The 24270-nt window shown below is 46.7% G+C and overlaps 1 protein-coding gene across 2 annotated transcripts in view; it reads right to left on the bottom strand.

Annotated features, from left to right (window-relative positions):
- ABAT (4-aminobutyrate aminotransferase) overlaps nt 1–24270 on the bottom strand; it is a 211214-nt gene that overhangs the window by 74006 nt on the left and 112938 nt on the right. For both annotated transcript variants that reach the window (XM_068246831.1, XM_068246832.1), the window contains exon 3: nt 1475–1572. In XM_068246831.1, the coding sequence (XP_068102932.1) occupies nt 1475–1572 (98 nt within the window). The remainder of the gene's footprint in view (nt 1–1474; nt 1573–24270) is intronic.

Below are 24270 nucleotides of genomic sequence, written 5' to 3'. Positions count from 1 at the left end.
ATATTATGCTAGCATTTCAAGTTTTTATTTCCCTTTTAATGCATCCTAAAGGTGTACTTGCTTTAGCTGCAGCGGCTTGAATACGATTATTTAACTTCTTGTCGATGAGTACTCCTAAGTCCTTCTCCAAGTTTGATGTCCCCATCTGTATCCTGTTTATTTTGTATGGTGCTAGACTATGGTTATGATTAAAATGCATGACTTTATATTTTCATTGAATTTTATCTGCAACATTTATCTTCAACATTGAATTTCATCTGCCATTTATGTGCCCATAAAGCCATCCTATCCAGATCATGTTGCAACATGTCACTATCCTCCTGAGAGTTGATGATTCTGCACAATTTTGTATCATCTGCAAAAATAGCAACATTGCTTTCTACTTCATCTACTAGGTCATTAATAAATATATTGAAGAGCAATGGACCCAGTACTGACCCCTGTGGGACCCCCTGCTAACATTCACTCATTTTGAATAAGATCCATTGACCACAACTCTTTTTGTTCTGTCCATTAGCCAGAGACCATGCGTCTCTATGAATGTCCAATGTATGATGAATCCTGATATAGTTAATTTCTGATATAGTAAACTACTTGGCCAGGTCCCTTTGAGTTTACTATAAAGGGATTCTACTGCATTTACAAAACTAAGAGCACACTGTTCCTGCTAGGTAGCGGAGATTGTGCTGCTATTGTTACTGTAGTTCGTGTATTCCTCTCACAACCAAGCATTTGCAATAATTTCTATATTAATGAAACTGGCCATCAATCTCAGTACCAGACTAGCCATTTCCAGGCAGTCATTTTCTTGCACTCACCACCACTACCTTGAAATATTCCCCCTCCCCCCAAAATATCATAAATATATAGGTAAACAAATTCATTAAACATACATTTTTAAAATGAGCTAGAATTTATACATTTATAATTTAGTGTTTTAAATGTGTGATTTCATTTTTCTCCTGCTGTCTACATGTGGTAACCTAAAGTGTTGCTCTAATATTTTTGGTATGAAGACAGTTGTTTGGGCCTTCCCATGCCATGTAAATTGGGTGCTACCTGGTAACTTCTAATCAGCAAACCCAGAATTCTAACTTTTTATCACAAATGCCAATTGTTAGCTTGCTATCCTTACAACTACTAATAAACCCACCACTAAGCTCAATGGAAATTTTGAAATGGGGATTTTTGTTTGAGGAACAGAACAATGCACAACTAATAATGTTTGCTAAACCGACACAAGTTGAGACTCATATTACCATGGAAAAGCGTTTTAATTTGACTGACAGATACTAGGAATAACCTACAGCTAAATGTCTGTTTCCGTCTTCGCTATTATACTGCAAAGATCTTTTAATGCAGGTAAAACTACATAAGTCATTATCGCATTAACTAGAGAGGTCTATATTTAGAGTGCTAGATTATTGTGATTGTTGTATTTACTGTCTAACAGTTCAACTAATTATTCACTTACTCTTGATCGGGGTCCAGGGACTTCTGTCTTCATTAATGGACCATCAAATTCAAATTCAACATTCTTTTTGGCAGCAGCTTGGCTGATGTATCTACAACCTGAAAAAAAAGACATCACTTTAATTTAAATTAGTAACCTCTGTGGTGTTGTACAGTCATTATTTCCCAAACCAGTATCTTGTTGCCAAGATACAGTAAGGAAGAGAGACACATACCCATTCACATTTAGGGCCCTTTTCCATGAGCAGTTGATAGGCAGTGAAAAGCCTCTCAAACTCTTACAACTGCTTGCTGCTGCCTGGCAACTGTTTGCTGCTGCCTGGTCACTGCTTGTTGCTGCTTACTGAGCATGCAGTTCAGCCGCTAGTGGAAAAGGGCCCTTACACTCAATGGGGATAGGGGATGAAGGGTTGACACACAGTATTAGGCGTTGGCAAGATGCATATGTAACAGATTTATTTAATCGATTAGGTCTAACAACAGTTATTAACTGGCTAAAATAGGTTAGGTTTAATTATAATCTTGATTGAAAATGAGAGTTTATAGGTTGCACTTATAAATGTGTAAGATTGGTGAGTGTTGCACAGATTTAGAGAAGAATCTCTAGAGGAGGGGATAAGCACATGAGAAATCCTGTATGTGAGAGTTTCGAAGAAGTGAATATTGTGAATGAGAGGAGATTATTATTAGCAAGGCACAGATTATGTCTAGAATGATCTATGGACATTGGTGTTTTGATGCAGGATTTTGTATGCAAGAGGTAGAATGTTGAACTGGATCCTATATTTGGCAACCAGAGGCGGAGCAACATATACAAAAAAAAAAAAAAAAAGAGAGAGACAGACGTATGACTGGAAGAGAATCTAGCCTGCATGCAGTAGCACTCATGCAGTGTCAAGAGATTCAGAGTGCCAGATAGTTTTGACTGAGCGAATGTTTACCCTCTTTACCCCTCTCGTTCAGATTAGAACATCCTTCAATTAAATGACTTAAAGAGAAACCGTAACAAAGAATTAAACTTCATCCTAATCAGTAGCTGATACCCCCTTTCCCATGAGAAATCTTTTCCTTTTCACAAACGTATCATCAGGGGGCTCTGTATGGCTAATATTGTGGTTAAATCCCTCCCACAGTGTGATGTCAGGACCATGTGTCAGGAATATAGCAGCTAGTTATGATGTTGGGATAATACAGTAGTATATTTTCATTTTCCTGTCTGCTATGTACTTCAGATGTGTATGTATGTGTGGTCATCTGGCTTTGGGAGAAGCTGTACTTGTCTGTATGACAGTGTGGAATACAATTACCCTCAGTTCCTCTCGGAGCAGGGAGCTAATTAGAAGCCCCATTGTCCCAATATACAAATTCGGCCAGAGTCAGGGAACTCCAAAGGCTAACAAAAAACTCTGGACTTTACATATGACAGCCTGCTGGAATGTTGAGGAAGCCTTAATCAATTGTCACCTGGAGTGGGGAAGTTCTTTTGATACAATTTTTACCTGTGGAAATTGGATTTTATGGAAGTGTTTTGAAATCTCTGAAAGATCCAAAACTAACACAGAATTGCTTTGAAGTCTGCAAAGTGTGGCAGGAAAAGCCTTGAAATTTGCATGTCACCATCTTGGAAATTGCGTTAGTTTTGGGGATGGAACATTCAATGCCCCAGGCCCCCAAGTGGACTATATAACTCAAGCCTGGGACAGTCACAAATCATCTTCTCTTGGAGGTAGTGCATAGCTAGAGGGATCCCGAGCGAATCGGACGGCGTTCTCCCGCCAACCACGTTCTAACCAACGCTGGTAACGTTATTTCCCTTTTATTTTGCAACTTGTTTTGTGTGTATCGTTGTAACTTTTATTTTGTAACGTTTTACTTTGTTTTTTGTAAATCTTTGGTATATATTACTTTCTGCATTGTTCTACTTTTTTCCTGGAATATTAAATCGTTATTTAATAAGTTTGACTTCTGCTGTACTAAGCTAACACTCATAGCCTAGAAGAGACTGAAGTGTAGCTGTGTTTAAGTCCATGCCTGATTGTATGATTGAGCAACACTACCGTATAAGATTGTAATTGCATTGTGTGTATGGGGCACTTCTGCGCTCGACAGCAGAGTGGGAAGTCTCAGAGTGGCTAACAGTATCGTTCGGAACAACTGTTAGTGGTTTTGCTTCACTACAGTGTAAGATTGCAATTGTGCGTGTGTGGGGCGTTTGTCATACGTTGGCCTAAAGCGCGCAGCTGACTCAACGTACGAAAATGCCAGTGCGAGTAACTCGGCAGCCGAGAGGACGTGTCTAGCAACAGCTAGTGGTGGCAGTGAGAAGTGTTTGAGGGGTCACAGCCTTGTGGTAGCTCGACTAAGGCTGCTTCCCCTCTCGATCTGGTCAAACCTGCAGTCGGGAACCGTATACGCAGGCGTGCCGCGGGCCGGTTCCTGACACCATGGTTCTGACATCACAATGTGGGAGCCTTGTTGCATTGCGGGAATTAACAGCTGTGGGGGCTATATGGGGGCTGCCATATTTATTTCCTTTTAAGCAATATCAGTTGCCCGGCAGTCCAGATGATCTTCCTGGCTTCAATAGAGTCTGAATACGGATACACGGATACAGTATCTCAACTCCCTTGCCAGGGTGTGCTCCTGTGAAGCATGCGCTAAGCACCTGAGTTATCAGTCCAGGCTTCTATGCCAGTCGTCCTGTCAGCCAGCCCTATACGCCAGTCGTCCTGTCAGCCACCCCTGTATGCAAGTTGTCCTGTCAGCCAGCTCTGTACGCCAGTCGTCCTGTCAGCCAGCCCTGTACGCCAGTCGTCCTGTCAGTCAGCCCTGTACACCAGTCGTCCTGTCAGTCAGCCCTGTACACCAGCCGTCCTGTCAGCCACCCCTGTATGCGAGTCGTCCTGTCAGACAGGCCTGTACACCAGTCGTTCTGTCAGCCACCCCTGTACACCAGTCGTCCTGTCAGCCACCCCTGTATGCGAGTCGTCCTGTCAGCCAGCCCTGTACGCCAGTCGTCCTGTCAGTCAGCCCTGTACACCAGTCGTTCTGTCAGCCACCCCTGTATGCGAGTCGTCCTGTCAGCCAGCCCTGTACACCAGTCGTCCTGTCAGTCACCCCTGTATGCGAGCCGTCCTGTCAGCCAGCCCTGTACGCCAGTCGTCCTGACAGCCAGCCTTGTACGCCAGTCGTCCTGTCAGCCAGCCCTGTACACCAGTCGTCCTGTCAGCCACCCCTGTATGCGAGTCGTCCTGTCAGCCAGCCCTGTACGCCAGTCGTCCTGTCAGTCAGCCCTGTACACCAGTTGTCCTGTCAGTCAACCCTGTATGCGAGTCGTCCTGTCAGCCAGCCCTGTACGCTAGTCGTCCTGTCAGCCACCCCTGTCTGCAAATCGTCCTGTCAGCCAGCCCTGTACACCAGTCATCCTGTCAGCCACCCCTGTATGCGAGTCGTCCTGTCAGCCAGCCTTGTACGCCAGTCGTCCTGTCAGCCAGCCCTGTATACCAGTCATCCTGTCAGTCACCCCTGTATGCGAGTTGTCCTGTCAGCCAGCCCTGTACGCTAGTCGTCCTGTCGGCCACCCCTGTATGCGAATCGTCCTGTCAGCCAGCCCTGTACGCCAGTCATCCTGTCAGTCACCCCTGTATGCGATTCGTCTTGTCAGCCAACCCTGTACACCAGTCATCCTGTCAGTCACCCCTGTATGCGAGTCGTCCTGTCAGCCAGCCCTGTACACCAGTCATCCTGTCAGCCACCCCTGTATGCAAGTCGTCCTGTCAACCAGCCTTGTACGCCAGTCGTCCTGTCAGCCAGCCCTGTACACCAGTCATCCTGTCAGTCACCCCTGTATGCGAGTTGTCCTGTCAGCCAGCCCTGTACGCTAGTCGTCCTGTCGGCCACCCCTGTATGCGAATCGTCCTGTCAGCCAGCCCTGTACGCCAGTCATCCTGTCAGTCACCCCTGTATGCGATTCGTCTTGTCAGCCAACCCTGTACACCAGTCATCCTGTCAGTCACCCCTGTATGCGAGTCGTCCTGTCAGCCAGCCCTGTACACCAGTCATCCTGTCAGCCACCCCTGTATGCAAGTCGTCCTGTCAACCAGCCTTGTACGCCAGTCGTCCTGTCAGCAGGCCTATATACCAGTCGTCCTGTCAGTCAGCCCTGTACACCAGTCGTCCTGTCAGCCAGCCCTGTACACCAGTCGTCCTGTCAGTCACCCCTGTATGCGAGTCGTCCTGTCAGTCACCCCTGTATGCGAGTCGTCCTGTCAGCCAGCCCTGTACGCCAGTCGTCCTGACAGCCAGCCTTGTACGCCAGTCGTCCTGTCAGCCAACCCTGTACACCAGTCGTCCTGTCAGCCACCCCTGTACGCGAGTCGTCCTGTCAGCCAGCCCTGTACGCCAGTCGTCCTGTCAGTCAGCCCTGTACACCAGTTGTCCTGTCAGTCAACCCTGTATGCGAGTCGTCCTGTCAGCCAGCCCTGTACGCTAGTCGTCCTGTCAGCCACCCCTGTCTGCAAATCGTCCTGTCAGCCAGCCCTGTACACCAGTCATCCTGTCAGCCACCCCTGTATGCGAGTCGTCCTGTCAGCCAGCCTTGTACGCCAGTCGTCCTGTCAGCCAGCCCTGTACACCAGTCATCCTGTCAGTCACCCCTGTATGCGAGTTGTCCTGTCAGCCAGCCCTGTACGCTAGTCATCCTGTCAGTCACCCCTGTATGCGATTCGTCTTGTCAGCCAACCCTGTACACCAGTCATCCTGTCAGTCACCCCTGTATGCGAGTCGTCCTGTCAGCCAGCCCTGTACACCAGTCATCCTGTCAGCCACCCCTGTATGCAAGTCGTCCTGTCAACCAGCCTTGTACGCCAGTCGTCCTGTCAGCAGGCCTATATACCAGTCGTCCTGTCAGTCAGCCCTGTACACCAGTCGTCCTGTCAGCCAGCCCTGTACACCAGTCGTCCTGTCAGCCAGCCCTGTACACCAGTCATCCTGTCAGCCAGCCCTGTACACCAGTCATCCTGTCAGTCACCCCTGTATGCGAGTCGTCCTGTCAGCCAGCCCTGTACGCCAGTCATCCTGTCAGTCACCCCTGTATGCGATTCGTCTTGTCAGCCAGCCCTGTACACCAGTCATCCTGTCAGTCACCCCTGTATGCGAGTCGTCCTGTCAGTCACCCCTGTATGCGATTCGTCCTGTCAGCCAACCCTGTACACCAGTCATCCTGTCAGTCACCGCTGTATGCGAGTCGTCCTGACAGCCAGCCTTGTACGCCAGTCGTCCTATCAGCCAGCCCTGTACACCAGTCATCCTGTCAGTCACCCCTGTATGTGAGTCGTGCTGTCAGCCAGCCCTGTACACCAGTCATCCTGTCAGTCACCCCTGTATGCGAGTCGTCCTGTCCGCCAGCCTTGTACGCCAGTCGTCCTGTCAGCCAGCCCTGTACACCAGTCGTCCTGTCAGCCAGCCCTGTACACCAGTCATCCCGTCAGCCACCCTTGTATGCGAGTCGTCCTGTCAGCCAGCCTTGTACGCCAGTCGTCCTGTCAGCCAGCCCTGTACACCAGTCATCCTGTCAGCCACCCCTGTATGCGAGTCGTCCTGTCAGCCAGCCTTGTACACCAGTCGTCCTGTCAGCCAGCCCTATATACCAGTCGTCCTGTCAGTAAGCCCTGTACACCAGTCATCCTGTCAGCGAGCCCTGTACACCAGTCGTCCTGTCAGCCAGCCCTGTACACCAGTCATCCTGTCAGTCACCCCTGTATGCGAGTTGTCCTGACAGCCAGCCTTGTACGCCAGTTGTCCTGTCAGCCAGCCCTGTACACCAGTCATCCTGTCAGTCACCCCTGTATGTGAGTCGTCCTGTCAGCAAGCCCTGTACACCAGTCATCCTGTCAGCCACCCCTGTATGCGAGTCGTCCTGTCCGCCAGCCTTGTACGCCAGTCGTCCTGTCAGCCAGCCCTCTACACCAGTCGTCCTGTCAGCCAGCCCTGTACACCAGTCATCCTGTCAGCCACCCTTGTATGCGAGTCGTCCTGTCAGCCAGCCTTGTACGCCAGTCGTCCTGTCAGCCAGCCCTGTATACCAGTCGTCCTGTCAGTCAGCCCTGTACACCAGTCGTCCTGTCAGCCAGCCCTGTACACCAGTCGTCCTGTCAGCCAGCCCTGTACACCAGTCGTCCTGTCAGCCAGCCCTGTACACCAGTCGTCCTGTCAGCCAGCCCTGTACACCAGTCGTCCTGTCAGCCAGCCCTGTACACCAGTCATCCTGTCAGTCACCCCTGTATGCGAGTCGTCCTGTCAGCCAGCCCTGTACGCCAGTCATCCTGTCAGTCACCCCTGTATGCGATTCGTCTTGTCAGCCAACCCTGTACACCAGTCATCCTGTCAGTCACCCCTGTATGCGAGTCGTCCTGTCAGCCAGCCCTGTACACCAGTCATCCTGTCAGCCACCCCTGTATGCAAGTCTTCCTGTCAACCAGCCTTGTACGCCAGTCGTCCTGTCAGCAGGCCTATATACCAGTCGTCCTGTCAGTCAGCCCTGTACACCAGTCGTCCTGTCAGCCAGCCCTGTACACCAGTCGTCCTGTCAGTCACCCCTGTATGCGAGTCGTCCTGTCAGTCACCCCTGTATGCGAGTCGTCCTGTCAGCCAGCCCTGTACGCCAGTTGTCCTGACAGCCAGCCTTGTACGCCAGTCGTCCTGTCAGCCAACCCTGTACACCAGTCGTCCTGTCAGCCACCCCTGTATGCGAGTCGTCCTGTCAGCCAGCCCTGTACGCCAGTCGTCCTGTCAGTCAGCCCTGTACACCAGTTGTCCTGTCAGTCAACCCTGTATGCGAGTCGTCCTGTCAGCCAGCCCTGTACGCTAGTCGTCCTGTCAGCCACCCCTGTCTGCAAATCATCCTGTCAGCCAGCCCTGTACACCAGTCATCCTGTCAGCCACCCCTGTATGCGAGTCGTCCTGTCAGCCAGCCTTGTACGCCAGTCGTCCTGTCAGCCAGCCCTGTACACCAGTCATCCTGTCAGTCACCCCTGTATGCGAGTTGTCCTGTCAGCCAGCCCTGTACGCTAGTCGTCCTGTCGGCCACCCCTGTATGCGAATCGTCCTGTCAGCCAGCCCTGTACGCCAGTCATCCTGTCAGTCACCCCTGTATGCGATTCGTCTTGCCAGCCAACCCTGTACACCAGTCATCCTGTCAGTCACCCCTGTATGCGAGTCGTCCTGTCAGCCAGCCCTGTACACCAGTCATCCTGTCAGCCACCCCTGTATGCAAGTCGTCCTGTCAACCAGCCTTGTACGCCAGTCGTCCTGTCAGCAGGCCTATATACCAGTCGTCCTGTCAGTCAGCCCTGTACACCAGTCGTCCTGTCAGCCAGCCCTGTACACCAGTCGTCCTGTCAGCCAGCCCTGTACACCAGTCATCCTGTCAGCCAGCCCTGTACACCAGTCATCCTGTCAGTCACCCCTGTATGCGAGTCGTCCTGTCAGTCAGCCCTGTACGCTAGTCGTCCTGTCGGCCACCCCTGTATGCGAATCGTCCTGTCAGCCAGCCCTGTACGCCAGTCATCCTGTCAGTCACCCCTGTATGCGATTCGTCTTGTCAGCCAGCCCTGTACACCAGTCATCCTGTCAGTCACCCCTGTATGCGAGTCGTCCTGTCAGTCACCCCTGTATGCGATTCGTCCTGTCAGCCAACCCTGTACACCAGTCATCCTGTCAGTCACCGCTGTATGCGAGTCGTCCTGACAGCCAGCCTTGTACGCCAGTCGTCCTATCAGCCAGCCCTGTACACCAGTCATCCTGTCAGTCACCCCTGTATGTGAGTCGTGCTGTCAGCCAGCCCTGTACACCAGTCATCCTGTCAGTCACACCTGTATGCGAGTCGTCCTGTCCGCCAGCCTTGTACGCCAGTCGTCCTGTCAGCCAGCCCTGTACACCAGTCGTCCTGTCAGCCAGCCCTGTACACCAGTCATCCCGTCAGCCACCCTTGTATGCGAGTCGTCCTGTCAGCCAGCCTTGTACGCCAGTCGTCCTGTCAGCCAGCCCTGTACACCAGTCATCCTGTCAGCCACCCCTGTATGCGAGTCGTCCTGTCAGCCAGCCTTGTACACCAGTCGTCCTGTCAGCCAGCCCTATATACCAGTCGTCCTGTCAGTCAGCCCTGTACACCAGTCATCCTGTCAGCGAGCCCTGTACACCAGTCGTCCTGTCAGCCAGCCCTGTACACCAGTCATCCTGTCAGTCACCCCTGTATGCGAGTCGTCCTGACAGCCAGCCTTGTACGCCAGTTGTCCTGTCAGCCAGCCCTGTACACCAGTCATCCTGTCAGTCACCCCTGTATGTGAGTCGTCCTGTCAGCAAGCCCTGTACACCAGTCATCCTGTCAGCCACCCCTGTATGCGAGTCGTCCTGTCCGCCAGCCTTGTATGCCAGTCGTCCTGTCAGCCAGCCCTCTACACCAGTCGTCCTGTCAGCCAGCCCTGTACACCAGTCATCCTGTCAGCCACCCTTGTATGCGAGTCGTCCTGTCAGCCAGCCTTGTACGCCAGTCGTCCTGTCAACCAGCCCTGTATACCAGTCGTCCTGTCAGTCAGCCCTGTACACCAGTCGTCCTGTCAGCCAGCCCTGTACACCAGTCGTCCTGTCAGCCAGCCCTGTACACCTGTCATTCTGTCAGTCACCCCTGTATGCGAGTCGTCCTGTCAGCCAGCCCTGTACACCAGTCATCCTGTTAGCCACCCCTGTATGCGAGTCGTCCTGTCAGCCAGCCTTGTACGCCAGTCGTCCTGTCAGCCAGCCCTGTATACCAGTCGTCCTGTCAGTCAGCCCTGTATGCGAGTCGTCCTGTCAGCCAGCCCTGTACACCAGTGATCCTGTCAGTTACCCCTGTAGGCGAGTCGTCATGTCAGCAACCCCAGTATGCGAGTCGTCCTGTCAGACAGCCTTGTACGCCAGTCATCCTGTCAGCCAGCCCTGTACACCAGTCATCCTGTCAGCCAGCCCTGTACGCCAGTCGTCCTGTCAGCCAGCCCTATACGCCAGTCGTCCTGTCAGCCAGCCCTATACGCCAGTCGTCCTGTCAGCCAGCCCTATACTCCAGTCGTCCTGTCAGCCAGCCCTGTACACCAGTCGTCCTGTCAGCCAGCCCTACATGCCATTAGTCCTCTCAGCCAGCCCTGTACACCAATTGTCCTGTCAGCCAGCCCTATATGCCAGTTGTCCGGTCAGCCAGCCCTGTACACCAGTCATCCTGTCAGCCAGCCCTGTACACCAGTCGTCCTGTCAGTGTCAGCCAACCCTGTACGCTAGTCGTCCTGTCAGCCAGCCCTATATGCCAGTCATCCTGTCAGCCAGCCCTGTACACCAGTCATCCTGTTAGCCAGCCCTGTATGCAAGTCATTTTGTCAGTCCATCCCTGCATGCCAGCCGTCCTGTCAGCCAGCCCTACATGCCAGTCGTCCTGTCAGCCAGCCCTGTATGCGAGTCATTTTGCCAGTACAGCCCTGTACACCAATTGTCCTGTCAGCCAGCCCTATATGCCAGTCATCCTGTCAGCCAGCCCTGTACACCAGTTATCCTGTCAGCCAGCCCTGTATTCAAGTCATCCTGTCAGCCAGCCCTGTATGCAAGTCATTTTGTCAGTCCAGCCCTGCATGCCAGTCCTCCTGTCAGTCAGCCCTACATGCCAGTCGTCCTGTCAGAAAGCCCTGTATGCAAGTCATTTTGCCAGTCCAGCCCTGTATGCCAGTCATCCTGTCAGCCAGCCTTGTATGCCAGTCATCCTGTCAGCCAGCCCTGTACCCCAGTGGTCCTGTCAGTTCAGCCATGTACTCCAGTCGTCCTGTCAGCAAGCCCTTCATGACAGTCATCCTCTCAGTCCAGTACACCACATTCCTGTCAGCAAGTCCTGCTCTCTCCACACTATAGGATTCACTCTCTTATTCTTTCTGTCTATGACAGACTGCTATTGCAGCTACACATGCCTGCATTCTGCAACCACTGCTCTACACAAAACTAAGCTCCTGGAAAAAAAAGTACACATTGCTTTTGGTTATCATCCTTAACACGCAAACTGGCCAAGAATGATTTATAAGAGCAGACTTTTTCCCACATAACCAGGAATATAAGCATGTGCAGTGGGGCTTCCTGTAATATAATTTAAGCAAGTCTCCAGGAGTCCTTCTGAAGCACCAAATGGGAGACAGCATGGCTCATAATGTCAACCACCATTCCTCTTGCAGCACCAACTTGTATGAAGCACGGCTGCCACTGCCACTCTCTCTGCCTCCAGCTGAGCCCAGTGGTAGGGAGTGTGGACTGGATTTCCCTGACAGCCAGGAGTGTGAGAAAGCCTGGCTTCTTCATTTATTCAATATGAATTTTAACATTTTAAAAGCAGATGGGGAATATTTTCTAATCACTTCACATTTTCACATCACATTCCAAATTGCAGGGGTCACATGACTTATTGCTGGCATGAGAGGATTCCCAGGAAAAAAAAGATTTAATGAAGTATAACTCATGCATTTAATCAATTAGACGTTACCGTCAGCAATAGGTCAATAGACAATTTTCTGCATTGAAGCACAAGGTCAAAAGCTAGCTGAGAAAAAAAGCAGTGAAATGGCAGTAAATTAAGAGAGGCAAGGTTCACATTTTACAACCTGCCACAAGCAATACACGGCACGCTATCCTATGGGAACAAGGTAGAGCAGGAAACCGCTTATGTGCTGACAATACTGATGTGGTATATGTTCAGCGATTTTCAAGCTGAATATGCACCACTGTGGCACTCCTGCAGTGAAAATGATTCACATTTTCAAAAGGCAAATACATGTAACTGCTACTTCGAGAGGGGTGGAGGGGAACACAAAACAGCAAAGAATAAATAAAAGCTTAGGGCCTGTAGACACTGAAAATTGCCAGGTGCAAATGCAATGTGATTTTAAAAGCACATACAGTGCAATTTTAAAATCGCATGCTAGCGTTTATGCAATGCCTTCGCATTTTTGCTTGCATTTTTGAATGCGTTTGCATTTTTATTGTGATTGGCGATTGGTTAAAAGCCCTTCAGCAGGAAGTTGCAAGATCTCCTGGGCTTTGACCTCAAAAGAACGCAATGAAATCGTATCGCATTTTTGTATGAGATTTTTCAAACACGGCACTCAAAAAGCCCCGCAGTGACTGCAATGGTGATGCAATTTCTAAAATTGCATCACACCAGTGTATACAGGACCTTAAATTTCTCTAAACTGCATCAGTTGTGGTGCTACACCTGGGCACTGGGAATTATAAATAAAATGCAGCTAACTGTTTCCAGGCAGGGCTCGTTTCCATGTAACGCAGAGCCGCACGGCTATGCATTGCACGTCACTACTGGGTGGGCGGGCGGAGCTTGCAATCCCATTCATTATATTGAATGGGATTGCAGGCGCAATTGCCCCGAAATGCAGGCAACCATGCACTGCGATTCAAAAGTGAATCGCAGTGCATGAATGAAAACAGCAGATGGTGCATCTGTGCACGGTCTGCTGTCCCTGCGATCGGGTTTCCATAAGCGCGGCTGAAAGTGCGGAAATGAGCCCTATGGTAAAAAAACAAGCTCTAGTCTGCAGCAATGCTCTGGTAAAGAGCATGTGTCTTCTTTTTTAGTGATGTAGGTTTGTACTGTAGAACATTTTGTATTTTTGTAGTTCCTTTGTCTTATGCACCCAAGTCTTGTTATTCTATTATACAGCGCTACGGAAGATCTTGGTACTATTTAAATCAATAATTATATTAATTATGATACTAACATATGCTTACATGATTAAAAGCAACCAAGTACAAGTAATTACTCTCTCTTTTCATGCCTCAGGGCTGAAGGGTTGACAAGCTGGAAATGAAAAGTGTTGGGCTGGAAGAATTGTCAAAATGCTTGGTAAAAACAGTGAGAAAAAATGAAGTTAAAAACTCAAACGGACTTTCAGTGCCTCACTAGCACTGTTCATGCGCTTCACTCGTGCCCTCCTCACAGTGTGAGAAGAAAGTTGGCCGTACATGGATGGATCTGTCCAGCAGAATAATCACTGAACGTTTATCGGCCAGATATGATTTGGTCATTAGATCACTGGCAGATTTGATAAGACTGATTATCAATCTAAAGCACAGGTGTCAAACTCAAGGCCCACGGGCCGAATGTGGCCTTCTTTGCCATTTTATGCAGCCCTTGAGAGCTTCAAATGTGCATCATTGTAAGCAGTAAAGGAATGACAGCACACTGCCTAACCACCCAGAGAAGCACACTGGCGACAGTGTTTTTGGTTGAAACTTTATCAGTTATGGCCCATACTCACGGGCTACATAAGTGGCCTGTCGCCAGCACACGTGAGCGTGTGCGCGACAGGCCAGCGACAGCTCGTCGCCAGCTCCCTCCACGTACACACGTGGAAGAGGGATCAGCTGTGCGACGGAAGCTGTCGCTGACGTTCCTCCCCCCTCGCCGGAAGCGCCGTCTATTTTCAATTATGTTGCTGTCGTTAGTCCGCATACTCACGCGGACTAGCGACAGTTGCAGCGGAGTTGTGGCGGCAACTGTCGCTAGGCGATTGACCGCGCCAATCGCCTGGCGACATCAGCGACGAGCGACGGTTGAGGATGCGCGCCCATGCAACGCCTCATACTCACGGGCGACAATTGTAGCCCGTGAGTATGGGCCATTAGAGCCGGGGTGCAGCAGCAACCAGCAACAACCCATGGGACCCCCCCAGCAAAATTAGCATGGAGCAACCTGCTGTGATCCTCCCATGTGGCTGGTGAACACAAAAACCTACACGCCTACCCTTCCAACACCCTCTTCCCACATGACAGAGTAGCACAGCGGGGCAGTATAATATTTTCCTACTCCAGAGCTGTGTTGTGTCTCTTCTGTGCTGCGAAGAAGCTACACGTTATGTGCTTAGATACCGTCAGCTGCTGATTATGTGGCATGCATTCGGAGTCAGAGGCATGCAGCATAGGGCATGTGGCTGGCAGGAAGATCAGAGGAGACCCGAACTTCATCCCAATCAGTAGCTGATACCCCCTTTTACATGAGACATCTATTCCTTTTCACAAATGGATCATCAGGGGAGCTCCGTATGGCTGATATTGTGGTGAAACCCCTCCCACAGGAGACTGTGAGGACCATGGTTCTGGCAGTTTCCTGTCTGTGAACCTTGTTTCATTGTGGGAAATAGCTGTTTACAGCTGTTTCCAACTGCCAAAAAAGAAGGCAGCAGCTACTTCCAGTGACATTACCTGCCAGCAGTAAAAATGTCACCATGTGATAAATGTCCGAATGTAAATCAGGGAGAGAACAGCTTTTACATTGGGCAAACACTGACCAAATAATTTATACATACCGTATATACTCGCAAGCAAGCCGAATTTTTGACCCCCAAAAAGGGGGTCAAAAGTTGGGTAATTATTTTAAAAAATGAAGCACTTTTTTATTACATTATTTTCACTGGTGTTCTTCTTTAAATTTTAATAATTTGGCCTGTGACCTTCATTATGTTTTAGATGTTGGACCCTTACATGATTGAGTTTGACACACCTGATCTAAAGCACATCAGATTGTGGTAGATTTTGTGTGGGAAGAACAGCAGCAGGGGATTTGCCACTGTATTGTGTTGTACTGATTTTCTACCGCAGTAATTACCAGGGCTGTGGAGTCGGAATCTGTGTCGGAGTCGAGGAGTCAGAGCAATTTTTGGTTATCTGCAGTCAGAGTCGGTGGTTTCATAAACTGAGGAGTTGGAGTTGGATGATTTTGTACCAACTCCACAGCCCTGGTGATTACATTGATGCTTTATCAAGTTTCTGCTGGAATCTGAGTGAGATATAGAGAGACAAAACAGAGCTGGATCATCCACAAGGCAACTGAAGCAGGTGCCTAGGGCCAAATAGGTGTCTAGGGCCTGGCTGCCATTCCTCATCTTACCTTACCAAATAAGCCATATGACCAGTAAAGGGAACCAAACATGCTATCTTGCCTAGGGCCCCATTTTATAATCTCTCTGGGACAAAGTAGTACATAGATCGCTACTGTTTGTTCAAATTATGCTTGGAAAATGATTGGTACCATAGCTAACCTTACATGGGTATTATCCACCTGTGTACAGCCACTTTACCTGACCTAATATATACCAATGTGATGACTTTTACAAAGTGGTATCTGGACTATACATGTATTTTACAAATGGATACACAATCTTCATCGGGAGAAGTATAAAATATATACAGTATGAACATGTATTGATCTTGCAGTACAGTGGTTTTCTAGCAAACTAGATGACAAACAGAATAAGCAGCATAGCTGTGTAAAAAGCATATGCTATCAGTGCTGTACTGTGCATCCACTTCCCAGTCCATTACTCTCCTCTGAGCATTTGAAACTGCTGTGAAAAGACTTGGAGAAACAAGAACATAATAGCATGCCATGTTCCCATCACTGAATAGAAATGTGTAACACAGCATGGATCCAAGAACCTGCACAAATATTTTGGCCAGGAGTCGGCGGCTTCAAGTTGCAAAAAATATGGTTTTGAAAAAAGTAACTTGCTGCTCAGGGAGTGATCTACAAAATAATCATTCCCAGAATCTGTGCAAGTTGAGTCGATACAGCAGGTGATTTTACGTGTGTGTGTGGTGTGTGGTGTGTGGTGTGTGGTGTGTGTGTGTGTGTGTGTGTGTGTGTGTGTGTGTGTGTGTGTGTGTAATAAGATACCTCCAGTTACAGATTCTATCAGCCCATCTGTATTAGTGTGCAAAGGTGCCCTTTAAAGCAAACCTGAATTGAAAATAAACTTATGATATAATAAATTGTATGTGTAGTACAGCTATGAAATAAAACATTAGTAGCAAAGAAAAGAGTCTCATATTGTTTCCCAGTATAGGAAGAGTTAAAAAACTTCAGTAATATGCAAAGAGCTTCTCCGAGCTATTGGACCCACTGGGTTGAATACAGTCCTGTTTTCTGAAGCATTTATACATCAAAGAAACAGTGAGAGACAGCGTGAGATAAGGTTTTACTGCAGGAAAGTTCATTGGGTCTGCTTTGTTTTATAGTTTAAAATACATTCTGCTTTGTTTTATAGTTTAAAAGACAGAGTATGCTTTTAAAACTACAACTGTGACAGAATGATGCAAAAAAAAAAAAAAAAAAAAAAAAACTAAGAAAAGAAAAACAAACTACTGTATATAATCAAAAATAAAAATATGAGACTCCTTTCTTTGTTACTAATGTTCTATTCCTTATCCGTACTACCCATACAATTCTTTACATCATACTTTTTTTTGCTTCTGGGTTGCTTTAACAGTACAATTTTTTTAATCAGATGCAATCTTTCGACACAATCTTTACGATCACAAGTAATCGGAAGATAATTATTGATTGTTCCCATAAACAGGTGGATTAGGACATTGTCTCTCTTCCTCATCGATTGTTACAGAGTACCCAGCAAGCTCACGGTGAGCCAGAACTCCTAGGAGTATGTAAGGGTCTAAAAGAGACCTAAAAAGTCCTCTTCATTAAAAAGCTATATAACTGAAAATAAAAATATGAGACTCTTTCTTTGTTACTTATGTTCTATTCCTTACCTGTACTACACATACAATTCAATACATCATACTTTTTTTGCGCATCAGGTTTGCTTTAACGGTACAATTTTTTCAGCAGTTGCAAGAAATTGACTGTAAAATCCAACATTCATTTTCTCTCTTCCAACTTGATTGTAAAATCCAACATTTATATTGATTACATTTTCTGATCCAAATCGACCATAGAATCATTTTACATCAATGTTTGACACACACTGCACAGTTTTCTGTACAATTCGACCATAAAAATGACATCGAAAGATCGCATGTGATGAATAATAAAACAGTTCCATTAATGGGTCCCGTTAAGATGAAGAACTCGAACATAACTGAAGTTGGTGCTTGAAATGTGAGCAATCAGCAATGTTTAGCGGCTTGTAGTCTCAGCAATCATGGGTGCTTAACCCTCTGGGCGATACAATTATATCGCCCAGGAGGTGGCGCAGCACTATTTTTTAAAATTTTTTATTTTTTAAATCATGCAGCGAGCCCTGGGCTCGCTACATGATAGCCGCAGCGCAGCAGCATTCCCCCACCCACTCCGATCGCCTTCGGCGATCAGAGTAAGCAGGAAATCCCGTTCAGAACGGGATTTCCTGCTGGGCTTCCCCGGTCGCCATGGCAACGGGGCGGGATGACGTCACCGACGTCATGGACGTCGTGACGTCAGAGGGAGTCCCGATCCACCTCTCAGGGCTGCCTGGCACTGATTGGCCAGGCTGCGCAAGGGGTCGGGGAAGGGGGGGGGGGGCTGCGCGGCACGGCGGGTAGCGGCGGCGATCGGAAGTTACACGCAGCTAGCAAAGTGCTAGCTGCGTGTAACAAGAAAAAAATTATGCAAATCGGCCCACCAGGGCCTGAGAAATCCTCCTGCGCGATATACCCTGAGCTCAGCTTGGGATTATCGCTCAGGAGGTTAAAGAGGAACTCCAGTGAAAATAATCGAATTAAAAAGTGCTTAATTTTACAATAATTATGTATAAATGATTTAGGCCTGGTTCACATTAGCGTTCGCTGTCCAGATCCGCCTGATCGGATCCGGACCAAATACTGTACAAACGGAACGTACGCATAGCAATGCAAAGTCTATGCGGACGTTCACATGCGTACGTTCCATACAGAACGGAGCCGGATCGGATCCGGACTCCGGACAGTTTTCCAACATGCGCTATTTTTCGGGTCCGGTCATCCGGCCCACGCACCGGGGCCGGATCCTGACCCGAACATGCGGCCACACTGTGCAATTAGAAACGGATGTTTCTCATCACACTGGCAATAGGACCGGATGCTTCCAGCACCGGTCCTATGCCACTTGGGGGGCCCGGACTACACGCCGGTATCCCCCATGCTTGCGATGCCTTTCTGGCACTGCAATGTATCTAGTTCCGGCTACTTTATTGTAGCCGGAACTGATACATTCCGGATCCGCAACTGGTGGCAACTTGTGGCCACCTCAGAGACCCGTACGGTCTCTTTGCGGCCCCCGGACACTTGCGGACTCGAACCGCAAGTGTGAATGGGGCCTTAGTTAGTGTTTGCTCATTGTAAATTATTTCCTCTCCCTGATTTACATTCAGACATTTATCACATGGTGACAATTTTAACTGCTGGCAGGTGATGTCACTGGAAGGAGATGCTGCTTGCTTTTTTGGCAGTTGGAAACAGCTGCTATTTCCCACAATGCAACAAGGCTCCCACAGTGTGATGTCAGTGCCTCAGTGCTGTGAGGCGCTGACATCACACTGTGGGAGGGGTTTCACCACAAAATCAGCCATACAGAGCTCCATGATGATCCTTTTGAGAAAAGGAATATATTTCTCATGAGAAAGTGAGTATCAGCTACTGATTGGAATTAAGTTCAATTCTTGGGTACGGTTTCTCTTTAACACCTGTGCACCAGTCTGATCGTTGGTTTGTTTCATGCAATTTCTCCCTTGGCGGCTGCTGCTGCTTGTAGGAATCACTGAAGAGGAAAGCAGGTGAATTGACATAATCTAAGCAGCCGTTTTCCATTTTGTTTGGAAAGGCCATGCATACCATTACATTGCTGTTCACTTCAGTTCAGTGAGCGTACAAGCAACAGATGACAGTCACTCAGGCTACATCAAATGCAGCCACATCCTGAAGCTGTATAGGTGCCTATGCAACCAAGCCTTGCATCGCTGATAAATTATACTGCTTCCACAAGGCATTTGCATGCACCGGAGGTGCTTTGCCTCAGGGCTATTTCTAGCCATAGAAACCCCAGGCAGGACATTACACTTGACACCCCTACAAAGAAACACAAAGAAATAAATATGAGTATTAAATAAATATGAGCTTGTAAAATAAAAGCATATTTGGTCTTCCAAAATCATCACTTAAAACAGAGTAAAACAAAATACTACTACATAAGCCTTCTATTCCTTCCTATCTACTGCCATCTTTGTAGCCGTGGCATAAACATTTTGCCGTTACTATAACCCCTTGCCTAATGGAATCCTACCTGAGCCTAACCTTTAACCTCTTAAATAATACCGCCCACTAACTTCTGGATAAGCCGTTAATGATAAGAAATTGGATGCTATCACCTCTCCATAAACTTAAAATACTTTGCAGTCCACCATATGGGTGTCTTTGCCGGTTTTGCAATAAAAAAAAAAAATTATGCTTAAATGAAGTAATACTATACATTTCTTTGAGTATATTTACAGTAAGACATCCCAGTATCCCCCACAGGTGGAGATTGTCTGATGCCGAATACGTGTGTGTGTGTGCCGGTTACTTGAAAAGTAAGCAACCGGCAATGTAATAACACTAACTTCTCCCATGCAGAGCGGTGCACAGCAGAAGTAACTTACCAAACCTTGAGGTGTAGTCTTCTACACTTTTGGCAGCTCCTAGCTGCTTTCATGTGTCCTCACTCCTGTGCACGACTCCTGAAGTATGCATGTGACCTGAGGCAGACATACCAGGAGCCGTAAATGGACGCAGGGAAGCAGCTAATAAGTGCAGGAAGTGTAGAAGACAGCGCATGGAGGTTTGGTAAGATCAGAGAAAGAGTTGCACACCATCCTGGAGTTCAAGGTGCAGGACCAAGACAACATTATAGCAAAATCCAAAGGGTCTGCACACTCAATGCAAGTTCAACATGGTTTATTCACATAGCACACGATATGTTCATTCCAGTCACCAATGACCGTTTTTGGGCCACAGGTGGTCCCCTTTGTCAAAGTATGTAACAGAATGATAACCTTACCAAACGGAGGTTTGGTAAGCTGCTTTTGCCGCTCTGCAAAGCACTAAAGTTCGGCCCCTGGTTTCGCCCTCAGGCATGCAGGTTGATTGATGAAACTCCTGCATGCCTGGGTTTCTGGATGATGGGGGCTTTATTATATTGAGATTCTGGTGTGATGATCACCAGTGGAATATTTTTCTGAATTACTCTAACTGAAATTACTTATTTCTTCTTCCTCCAGCATAGATAAAAACATAGCATCAGGATAAAAACAAACTTATTAAAATCCCATGAGATGGCCATCCCACCAAGCATCTGCAACCGCACAAACACCTGTATGCATGGCCGGCCAAAAGTACACAAAACTGTTGAAGGCTGGGTTAGGCTAGGGCAGGATGCAAGCGATAGCAGTTTATGCATTAGCCCGATGCAACAAAGCACAGTCCGTCTAGGACCAAACCCATGCAAATAGTTCATAATAATCTTAACATTTGTATATAGTGCTTTTCTCCTGTTGGACTCAAAGCGCTCAAGAGCTGCAGCCATTAAGGGTTCAAGGGGCCACCCTGCAGTGTTAGGATGTCTTGCCCAAGGATGCAAAGCCAGGGTATTATCTAGCTTAATTGTTGAAAGCTAAGGAACGCAGATGAGCATCCAGTATACAGGATTATACTTTCCATACTTTCTCTTCCAAAATTAGAATTTTTCATCCTAAAAAAAAAGAAGCCAGTAGGAAGCCCCTAAAATAGCCTGTGGTAATCAGCAGTGACTGAGTTAATATTCTTGAACAGGCAATTCATTGATCACCTAAGTCTTCCCTGAGAGCCAGTAATGACAACATTTAATTATATGGACCAGTAAGCAGAGGCTTTTTTATAAGGAATAAAGTGTTGAAGGTGAAATCAATATAAGACATAAATGTTCTGTGAAGAATCTGCATTTAGGAAGCCACTGGTCTGATAAGACGTTCCGTCAGGTAAATCACGTCACTAGTGAATTGATTATCTACATCGAGTGTACTTACATTTTGTTTATTTTTCAGGGCTTGCCCACAATTAATAATTCATATTAGGAGAAATCGCCATCACTAAACAAAATTCAGTGCGGAAGTCCAGACATGCTGGTTTATTAGGTTGAATGGTTATTCAGCACAAATTGTAAAAGCACAATCAGATCTACTGCATGAAGTGTCATCAAGCCAAAAGCCCACTTAGTTGCAGGAAAGATCTGTGTGGATCAACATTTAAAGTATTCTGAAACTCCGACATAACATTCAATAAAAATGTGTTTTCCTACTTTTTATTACTCATACAGTTATCATATTTGCTTTTGTGCATAAGTAATATTGTCTGTTTACAAATTGCAAGTTTCCAAAGTTTCTTTATCTTGTCCTGAAACTTGCCATTGCATTTTATTCAAACTGCTTTTTATTATATATTAACATCTTCCAATTAACTGTTCTGAGCTGTTTGTGTGCTTGAAGCACAGAGAGCTTCACAGAGATCTCCATTTTACTTGTTACACTGTTTACACACATGCATCAACATTGGAATGCAAACAAAGATACTGTTATCTCCAGTTTGGCTGCAGATTTTAAGCTGAATAGCAGGACAAAGTGCTTTGTTTAACCATTTCAGTGATGTTCTGCTAAAAAAAAAATCTGGGATAGTAGCTTTCAAGCTGTGAGGAATCTTTTAGAGCAAAGTAGAAATGCTGACTTTCAGACCACTTTAAAGTGAATGTTAAGCTTAACACAAAAAGCCTAAACATATAATAACCTATGGAGAAGGAAGGCTCTGGGTGATATAGAGCCTTCCCACTCCTCTCACAGTCCCAGCGTTCCAGTGCTGTCTTCCCTAAAATGGGCAGCTCCGCACTGCACATGCATGAGCATTCTGTCTCATGCGCTCTCGCATGCGCAGTACGGAGCCGCCCATCGATGGAAGCACACTAAGCCTTCCCTCTCCATCGGCGAGTATCTGTTTGTTTGTTTTTTGTTTTTTTACACTTAACAGTAGCTTTAAATACTACTTAAAGTAAAAAAAGCTAGAGCCTATTATGACAATCAAATAGTGATGGTTAAGTAGATGCAAATAACTTCGAGTTGATGCAAACTTATGCCATTTTGAATGCAAATTTATGCAGCATGAAAATGAACTAATGGAATTTTATCTCAGCAGGATTTGATTGGTTTATTTTCAAGCTGCATAAAATTGTATACATTTGCATCAACTCAAAGCTATTTGCACCTACTTGACCATCCCTACAATCAAATCACATTGTTGCACTGTTCAATGCAGTACAATGCTATGGGCCATCGATCTACTGCCACACCCCTGATTTTCCATCCTGTCCGATTGATACTTTCAAATGATTTTTGGTCAAAATTGATTGGGTATTTAAAAGGATCGATTCCCATCTGATTCAATATAAGTGATCAAATCTGCAGGTAAACAAATGGAAAAAAATCAATGTGTGTATGGACACCTTCAGAGTGATCTTGTGAGATGTGTTCAGAATAATTAAGGACATTTATAGTGAAACACAATGAACAAGCACTTCATATTAGTCAGGAACACGTGAACTTTTTTAGGATTTTCTCATCAAACACAGTCACCACTGAACTAGCAACGGATCTTCATTTTGTCCACCTGTTATGTTTTTCCCTGTTTCTTTCCAAGAGAAACTATGGGAAGTCATTGGAATTCTCCCAAATGGGAACTCAGACAGTGATTAAACTAGAACAGAGGTTCTTACCCTTTGTCACAACCATACAGGTGAGACCAGATTTTGCAGTAATTATTCTGAGAACTTTACAGATGAATAATCATGTGTTTATTAGTGCAATTGTATGAAACTACAGCAGTAAACACCCAGCAAACACGCAAAGTTATTTACAAGCAATTTCCACAGCACATAGAAGGTAAAATGCAAATCCAGCCACAATACACGGACAGCTAGGACAACATAAGACAATGTAAGGTTAGATGGTCGGGAGCAAAAAGAAGACAAGGTATAGATAGGATAGGTCAAAGAAGAAGTGTCATAGGTAAAGGAAGGTGGCAAAGCTCTAGGGTGTATACTCTGTTTCTCTGAAAATAAGACCTACCTTGAAAACAAGCCCTAGCGTGATGCTTGTTCAGGATGTTCAGGGTGCTTGAAATATAAGCTCTACTCCAAAATAAGCCCTAGTTACAGTTCCTAAAAAAGTACCCCAATTATAAATAGTATCCAGGCAGCTACAGTATACATGTAAAAAAGTAAAATCAATTGGCAATAGAATGCAGCAGGATAGATAGACCCTTCATCAAGGAAAGCAGAACTCCCAAAACAATTGCCAACCCTTATTATTTTAGGTCTTTTGAGTGCAAGTGCCAGGCTCTCCTTAATTGTAGATTGTTATATATGGAAAAAGAAATAGAATCAATTATGAGAAATTCATGATGGAATTCAGGGTTTGCAAAGATATGATGAGGTTCCATAATAATGACATGATTACAGTATATCTGAATAAATCTTGATTATTTTTTTGTTTATGAATAAATGTAGATTGTTGTTCATGGAGAGATAAGGGTTCCTCAGAAAATAAGCCCTATCGCAATTTTGGAACAAAAATTAATATAGCGGTAAGACCCTGTCTTATTTTCTGAGAAACACGGTAGCAGGCTGAACTAAAACACTCAGTAAACTGACTCAGTGGAGGCAGCTGCTGGATTTCACAGCTAGATTATCAATCCTCCTGAGCAATCAAATGCAGATCCTGAATAATTCGTAACTAATTAGAAACTGCAGGGAGCACCACTTGTGTCCCCTGGAACTAGAAGGAAGTACATTTTTTTGCAGCATAGTGGTACCAGAAGGTAAATCTAGGAACTACATAATTCTTAACACCTTTCCTTACGAACCAGCTGATTTAGGCGCAGTGCTGTGATGATCGTTTCAGCGCCCATTTCAGTGCC

This window comes from Hyperolius riggenbachi, chromosome 7 (assembly GCF_040937935.1).
Source record: "Hyperolius riggenbachi isolate aHypRig1 chromosome 7, aHypRig1.pri, whole genome shotgun sequence".
Classification (NCBI taxonomy): domain Eukaryota; kingdom Metazoa; phylum Chordata; class Amphibia; order Anura; family Hyperoliidae; genus Hyperolius; species Hyperolius riggenbachi.
Note: the sequence above shows the minus strand (reverse complement) of the source record. Positions and strands in the feature narration are given on the sequence as shown.